Here is an 8,720-nt window from a genome sequence, read left to right as displayed (position 1 = left end):
AGTGCGTTTCCTTTCAGCTGGGAAGGTTGTTTAAAAGTCCTTGCACTTTAATCTGGGTCTTTTTTTACAGCCTGGGGATTAGCATTAAATTACTGCAGGTGTGTTGACCTCTTGGCTAAAGCCGATACAAAAAGAAAGACTTTCATAAATGTAAATGTTGGAGGCCTGATTCGTATCAATACAATTGGTGCCTTTGCACTTCAGTTGTAAAAATGTGTAACTTTACAATGTACATAAAGATGAATTTGACCTGTGCTAAACTTGAAGCAACATTTAAAGCAGTATTTATATTTTAGACTAAAGCTATGTTCATACTACCAAGCGACAAAAGCAGCAGACCAACTATCATCCCCAACCATCGAGCTCCTCTGCATTCATCTGTTTGAATTAGGTGAAAGAATGTCTTAACTGCAAGTGTAGCCCTTTGATATAGGTTGGGACTAACCAAATACTATTTATTTCTGCCTTCCAGCCAAAGGCTATTAGATACAAGTGGATTTTATTAATGCCCTCGTGCTGCTAGCAGCAGCCAGGATACAACGGCAAGTAATGCAGGATCACGGTGAGAGTGCATGCCACTCACAGGGTGCACTCTCACTCAAAAAGATTCTCAGCGCTGAAACCTTCCAGTAAAACCAGTGTGAGAGGACGAACAGAGAACAGGGGGACCTGAGAGAGAGTAGAAGCCCTGAGAGAAGAGCAGGCGTCAACCCGAAGAGAGATGGTTGAAAAGATGAGCACGAAATAAGAGGCTTCAACAAAAATTGTTGATTGTTGTTGTAGGCTGTCTGAGTTAAACAAAAAGGGTTTGATGCAGAACAGAAGAAGGAAAAAAGAGGATAATTTCCCGGCCCCCTCAAATGTTCATCCATCTCATTTACAGCTCCAGGGGGGGTGGGAGGGTACACATGATGATGTCTGACGCTGTTTATTACTATGATTCCACTAGTGCCTCCCTCTGATTCTGTCCTTTCTTTCATTTATTTGGCTAGTAGTGTTATGTGAAATGTTTTAGACAAGAGAGGCAGCAGAGGATTATTAAATGTTAAGCTGACGACATCCGGATTTACCGATGTACCTCTGGAGTCTAATAATTACAGTGAACTCACACACCATATAATTATCTCCCAAATCCCAAAGTTATATTATTCAGTCCAAAGCATTACACCTCCGTGCTTTCTGTTCTTTCAAACTAATCTTTCTTCAAAAGAAACGAGTAGTAGTCGTAGCAGTAAAACTACTCTGCATTGTTTTCTAACTCTTAACTCTGATCTGGAAAAAGTTCACCAGGTTTTATTATCCACCCACCTATTTTTCACTCTATATTGATTGATATTCTTTCGAACTTCTTTCATTAAGGTTATACAAATGTGTTTACAAATGTGTTTATATTCCATTTTTAACAAAAGATTCTTTCTTCAGATCTCGTTTTCTAAAAAAGACAGCCGGTAAAAGGGACAAAAAAAAAACAGCATTACACCGGCCGAGAAATTAGAAGTTGAATCATTTGTCATCTGGTTTACATTTTTAAATGAACTGTTGGGAAGATTAAGGAGTTCTTCAGAAGGAAGAAGGAGGGGGTGTCCCCTGTATTAATTAAGGGTCAGCAGATGATAAAAACAGCATCAATAAGATGATCAGAAAAGCCCGCTCAGTGACTGGCCTAACCCTGTACTCACATGAGGTCACTGTATAAAAGTTGTTTTTAGATCCGTATTTGTTGTGTGCTGTGAATGCAATGTCTATATTGTTTGTTATCTATATGAGTTCCTCATTGGGAGTTATTAATACAGTTTTCTTGTGTGATCTTTCCTTCAAAACTGCTTTTTGGACTGTGCATCAAAACATAGCATGTCACCTCTGAAATGATGCAGCATTTTGAACAAACTACAACTGTTGAGAGTGGAGTTTATTCTGAAGAAGAAAGAAAAGTACTGATGAAATGTGCAACATTTATAACTGTAACAAAACAATATAGGTTGTTATCCACCCTCTTAAATAGATTTACTGTCAGCTGAATTCACAATAATTATGCCTCCTTTCAACATCTGTCACCAAGACCAATTGTTGTATCTCACAATGCTGCTATAATGAAGTATCAGTGTATTATCATGTATGTATTATTTAACAGATGAATGAGCATCAGAGAATAACAACACAGGTACTTTTCTCCGGATGGTGAAATTTAGTTTTGTCTTTTCTCAACATCCTACAAGACAAAAAAAAAAATTGAAAGTAAAAAGGAATTTGTCGTATAAGCATTAGACATCCGAGAGACATTACATTTTTTTATGTTGATGTAATCACTTACCATATTTTACTGGCAACGGACAGAGGTATTAATATAACAACTCCAACGAGTAGCATAGTTACAAAAGCATACAGTAGGTAATCTGAAATGTAAAAAATATATTCAACATTCAATATATTAAAAATAGTATTAATATTAATCCACACTTTAGCTACTGTACACGTCGCTAGACAATCACAGAGACACCAAGAGGCAGTCTCCAATTAATGGATCCAACCTACAAGTCTTTGGACTGCACTGCACTCTGATGTATTGGATTTCATTTGACCAGTTTCAGTCAGTATATAAAGTACTGAATTTCAAAAGTCAATTTACCATGTGACCCTGTGGGAGCTTGCTCAGATTCATCATTTTCAGGAGGTTTAGTTGGACCACTGCTGCTTTTCCAAGGTGTCACTGGAATACACATAACATGCTTCAAAATGTTTCTAATAAACAAAATGTAACAAAATACTGGAATGTAAATCAAAATCCATACTCACTGAAGTGTGATCTATTATGAAGCACGTCATGAATCATGTTGCACGACAGCATATCGTCATTGCGCATCCCGTTGCATGCACAAGGATAGTGCAGTGCTGTGCCCAGAGTGGCCAAAAAGGCAATTTTACATTCCGGATCTGCACCACGGATGAAAGCTGGATCCATCCGGGTGATACATTCATCATTTTGGAGGTCACTTTCGCTGCATTGGGTGTCTTCAGGGCTCCAGCATTTTGCTCGGAAGGTTTTCAAAAGGTCTCTAGTGAAGAAAATAAAATAATGTTTAGGTGCGGTTGCTGGGGGGGCTTTGCTTTCTGGGTCTTTATGGAGAATACAAAAAGGGCATATCATCATACATTATCTTCAACATCCTGGTGTAGATCATTATTTCAGTAATCCCACATCAAATGGGCTATGGGGAAATACAAAACAGAGCCTCTTCACGGCACCGGTGATATGAAGATTGTCAATGTGACATTTCAGCTTTATTAAAATGCAAATTGGAGATTTGCCTTAAAATATATACTATGACAAGCCACTGTCAAAGCATGTGGTAACGTTAAGGTTGGAAGTAAATAATCCCATTTACTCTTGTTACTGAAACAAAGTCGTTTTTGTGTGTAGATTTGACCTTTTCTTGAGTACTATGTATGGACGCAGTGCTTGAAAAAGTCATGATGAACGGTATCCAGAGAGGTGACACTCCGGAAATCATACGTTATAAATGAATGCGTTCACGATTCATTGGTCGTGTTCACCCCCAGGGGCTAACGCATAATGCGCAATCATATAAAGAAGCCTGTGGGGTGTAGTTATCATTATTGCAATTTGGCATAAGTTTAAAATAAAAAGTTTGATGTATCTTAATTAAGGATGTGTTTCATGCTCCGTCCTGCCAGCACGATAAGTGGCACACGCACAGGGTTCGTTACCTGTACAGTAGGGACATGCTGCGTCTGTGCTAGTATGCTAAATGCTGACATGCTCACACTGCAAGATTATCCAGCTGAGAGTGTAAACAACCACTTTGTTGCCTCACAACTGCAGTCCCTACTTTGCTGTAACGTGAGTATCTGCAGCCGCTGTTGCGATTATATTCTTTACATGAGATTGTTTAAACAATTTTCTAGCGCCGTTATTCCCACAGCTGCTTTTATTTTTTGTCGATCATTTTTGGTTTTGTTGTCTGAGTTTAGTATCTCTTCTGATCAATTCTTGTGAAGCCATACTGAGGCTGGTAGTTATATTTTTATATAAATAAATATGAACAGACTGCAGAGTGTTTGTCTGTTGGTAAGAGGGTTGTTGCTTATGTCATTTGTAAGTTTTGTAAGTCATTTAATGCAATCTTCTGTTCTTTGATTTAACAGTAGCGTCAATATCAACTACCCACTCCCCTTTAAAATGTCAAACAGTGACATTTGTGGAACATTTCAACTGACCTAATATTTACTTTACTTGAGTGAAATTCCTTTAAAGTAGCAGTGCTCTTACCTGAGTGCAATATTATAGTACTCTGTCCACCTTTGGGTGATGTGCACTAAGCCATTCATGACTTCACTTGTAATTTGTACTGGCCACTATGGTCAGTCCATCACTTTGGTCCAGACATATACAATCGATGGTCCAGACTGAATTCTCTCGAGAATAGCCTCTGGGATGGATTGCCATATCATTTTGTCCATGTGATGTGTTTCCCAGATGATGAATAATGACTCTGGTGACCTTCTATCTTTTGGAATTTGGTACAGCTTCATATATTTCATAATAATACTAATGTTATGATAATCCTGAAGTGGAAAACACGCCCACACTCCTTTTTGTACCTTCTGTAGTATTTCTAGTGTTTGACATACACTAAAGAGGAGCTACATACCTGCAGTTACTGTCCTCAACACACTGGTTTACTGTATCCTGGCAGATCCAGGTCTGGCCTCCTCCACATGTACCGCTGTGCAGAGCAGTTGTCATTTCCAGACAGGTGTGATCTGAAGTGTCACACTCGCACATGACCAGCATCTCTGCAACATTGTGCGGCATGTTGCCATAGAACTGCTGAGTCGCTGGCTGACAGCGGTCACGGTCGCACTGTCCCATGCAAGCCTGAAGGACAGGTGCTAGGTACTTATTGCAAACTGCATCACTGACACAAACACTTATTTGGTCCAAGCAGGATGCAGAATTGTCGTATACTGCAAAAAGAAAAGTAGCGAGTGAGTTTTTAAATTACAGATACATACGGAGTGAAAGTATTGAATACCCAAATCGTTGTGCATATGTACATTTTATTGTTCATTTATTTGTATATTATGTAATACAGATTTGTGACTATTTCGAAATATTCACTCCGTAGAAATTGTCTTACTACCAGTTGCGACAGTGAAGCTGGTTTTGTTTTCACCTTGTGCGTCTGTATGTGTCATCATGGCAAAGATGCAGTTACAAAACTTTACAGGGCAGTAGCTGAGATAAAAATGTTTACCTTCATGCCCCTTACTTCCGGCCAAATTTGGCTTCACGAAACGTTACAGCTACAACTATAAAGTTGAATTACTTGCACAGTTGTGACAAATTCTGTCCACAGACATAAAAACACCTGGCATTGTACTCAAAACCGCCTCAGTGGTTGGTGCCTCGAGGTTCACAGTTTGCTATGATGACACACACAGACTCACAAGGGGAAACAATACCCACGTCTCTATCGCAGCTGGTAAATAATTACCATAGCCTATTAAACTGCTTGACTGCCAGTCCATCACGGTACTCCTCTTCTGCTGAGCTGCTAGAAGAAGAATTGAAAACATGATTATCTTTTCTCCAACAAATGCCTGTTAAAGCCAGTCTGTTGTTCATTCAGCAGCACAATAGTGTTCGTTCAAACAGTACATCGGATCGCCTTTGGTAAACAAAAATGCAATTTCACCAATAAATGCTTATCACGGAGACGACTGAGAATACTGCACCTGGCTTTTGGTGGCATTGTGTGGCCAGCGCTTGTATAGAGTCACAAAGCTCCTCCTCCCAGTCACACACACACCCGCGCAGAGACGGGAATTGGTCCAGTACAGTCTGGATGGTCAAGTTACAGACCGCTGAGCCTTTTATTTGGCACCCTTCATCTTGAATAACACAAACACAAGAGGGAGGCAGAAAAACAGGATTTCTCATAAGCGAGCGAGGTCTTGTTTGAGCAACAAGTGTTTGTTTCTGCTCTAATGGTCTCTCCTCTGATTGTACATGCAGACAACATCAAATTCACTATCATCATATGATTCTAATGTCAAAACAGACATATATTTGAACAGCACTTGATGGCCTATTTATTATCATCTATTTACTTATTGATACAAACTTTGCTCCCGGCTATGGCCTCAGTTATTACATTTAAGCTTTACTCCAAGGAGTGCAATTCAATTAAGTAGCTTCATGTCCCGAGGCTCCTGAGGAAATTATATTACTTTTATAATGGCACAAACATTATGATAACACAATGTTCCTCTACCTTGCAGCAGAAATGGTAAATTAGAAATGTGTCACTTTTACCCTCACAGACACCGTCGTAAAATGACACCTCTTCACTCCACTTGCATATATTTGACATGCAGGTGTCCACAGCAGCCAAACAGTCAGAAGGTGGAGATGAATTGCTGAGACTGGAAATCTGAGGAATCACAATCCCTGAAATACAAGCATATGCCAATAATACATTTATTGTGAAAACATATTTTTAAGTGAATGTGTTGCATTAAATACATCTACACACTATTTACATATATTTAGTTTAAACATCCCTGATTTTAGACACACTATGGTTGACTATGCATGCATTATAGGCTTCCAGAAATGCAGCTCTACTTTAAGTCCTTAGTTTTTGGTACATATCTTGACAACACACAGCAACATTAAGATGAATGGGTTTTACCGTAAAAAGTTATTTCGTAGAGACTGTACTCACCAAGTAGGACCGCAGCTTCCAGATGTATCAGTTGCATGGTTGCTGCTGTAAAGCTGTCAGTGGACAACTGAAGCTCTCATGCAGCTGATCTGTGCCTCTTGGTGCTGTTGGAACTTGAGCTGGGAAACACCACCCACAGTCAACAGGATGTAACACACTTACTGGAGGCGGCACTGTGCACCATGCAATGAATGCAGTTCAAGAATATAACAGACTTAGAGAACAACCAAAACAAATATTTTGTCTTGATAAAGTCATAGTGTGTGTTTTACTTGAATGTATCTAACTTTTCTAATCTATTTATAAGCAACTGAACATACAGCGGTGGACCATGAGACACCTAAATAACCAGTAATTTCCCTCAGGAGACCAAAAACTGCGACCAGGGAGGGTGAATGACATACTCTGATGAACAATTAATTAGACACCTCCATCTGCACTACTTGAACTATTACAACCTTTCTGCACTAATATCCAAAATGAATTATCCATTGTCATTGTTCTTATGTTCATATTTAGGGTCCGAGCGACTGACAGAGTCAGTCCCGAGAGGAACCTATTGAAATTGCTGGGATTCTTATTATTATTCCTCTGATTCTTATTTTTATACACTGGGCGCCTTTTTGGGGGACTTGTCATTTTCAAAAACTCACCAAATTTGGAACACTTGTCAGGCCTGGTGAAAATAGGGATGTATCAAAACCGGGAAAAAAAGTTCCGAAAAATGACTCTCTAGCGCCCCCTACAAGTTGGACCGGCGACGCCCCTCGCCCAGAATTTTTTTTTGACTTGAAAAAATTCACACATGTCCGTCTCCACCTGCTCTACAAAAAAGCCTCTCAGACCCATAAAGTCCGCCTATGAATATTTTCCACCATCTTGGAATTTTTGAAAAACACATTATTGTAGTTTATTCCTAAAGGCTACGTCCTTTTCATACTAAACTTGGTAGTTATCATTATTTGAGCTGGATCATCAATGCTGCATTGGAATTTCTTTGATAGCTCATTGTGTTGAGGAGATATCGACCAATCAACCTGTTAGGGGCGTGTCTTGTTTTTAAACACTCATAACATTAACACTATTTGGACAAACGACTCCAAACTTGGGGTATATGTGCACATCGCATCCCCTAACTTGCAATAAATCAGGCGTCCAATTTGAACAATAGGGGGTGCTACAGTACCTCGGCCAATTTGCCATTTTTGGCCCATTTATGCTAATTTTAGCAAAGAAGCAAAGACGCGCCTACTTTGAGCTAACCGCTAAGTGAGAGAAAGCTGTTGTAGCTCCTCCATACATGATGCTATTACCCCAATACTCGTCATACATGACACTGGTCCATGCCTGAGGACATGTACATGACAAATGTTCAGATTGTCATAGCGCCACCCACTGGCCAAAGGAAATCAGCGAAACTGCATCCCATTTACAGGCAATTTCAATGACCTGGTCTAATCTTTACATAGATAAACGTGTGTGTGTGTGTGTGTGTGTGTGTGTGTGTGTGTGTGTGTGTGTGTGTGTGTGTGTGTGTGTGTGTGTGTCATCCTCCACCCTGCTTTCAACCAGCCTGAACAGTAAATCACATGGTACCTTATTGCTTAAATATAAGATACTTATATATTCATAGTAACCTACTAGCGCCACCTACTGGCCAAACTAAATCTACCAAACTGCATCCCATTTACATGCATTTTAAATCACCTGTTCTACTCTTCACGAACAGAAACATGATGCACAGTATATGTTCACATTGTCGTAGCGCCACCTACTGGCCAAAAGAAATCAGCCAAACAGCATCGGATTTAAATCAAAATGACAGCGCCCAATTGCATGCTTGGTAACGCTCGCGCACAAAACAAAACAGGAAGAGACAGACCGGAAGACACGCCACACAAACAGCTGTTAGCCGGCCAACGCTGAGACAGTCTTTCCCAGCATGCCTTTCGCCCGTGTAATTTGGAACCA

The 8,720-nt window shown here is 39.9% G+C and overlaps 1 protein-coding gene across 1 annotated transcript; it reads right to left on the bottom strand.

Moving 5' to 3' along the window:
* Positions 1–1,967: 1,967 nt before the first annotated feature.
* Positions 1,968–6,786, bottom strand: gfral (GDNF family receptor alpha like; the record flags this gene model as incomplete). The annotated part of the gene is made up of 9 exons (XM_079229794.1): positions 1,968–2,209; positions 2,312–2,393; positions 2,627–2,707; positions 2,794–3,053; positions 4,671–4,986; positions 5,517–5,576; positions 5,758–5,913; positions 6,338–6,472; positions 6,750–6,786. 9 exons carry the CDS (start codon positions 6,784–6,786, stop codon positions 2,143–2,145), a joined length of 1,194 nt encoding a protein of 397 aa, XP_079085920.1. The 3' UTR covers positions 1,968–2,142.
* Between the last annotated feature and the right edge of the window lie 1,934 nt (positions 6,787–8,720).

The sequence above is a fragment of the Taurulus bubalis genome (genome assembly GCF_910589615.1).
Source record: "Taurulus bubalis genome assembly, chromosome: 14".
In the NCBI taxonomy this organism is placed as follows: Eukaryota; Metazoa; Chordata; class Actinopteri; order Perciformes; family Cottidae; genus Taurulus; species Taurulus bubalis.
The sequence above is the reverse complement of the archived record's forward strand: the minus strand, read 5'-3'. Positions and strand labels throughout refer to the sequence as shown.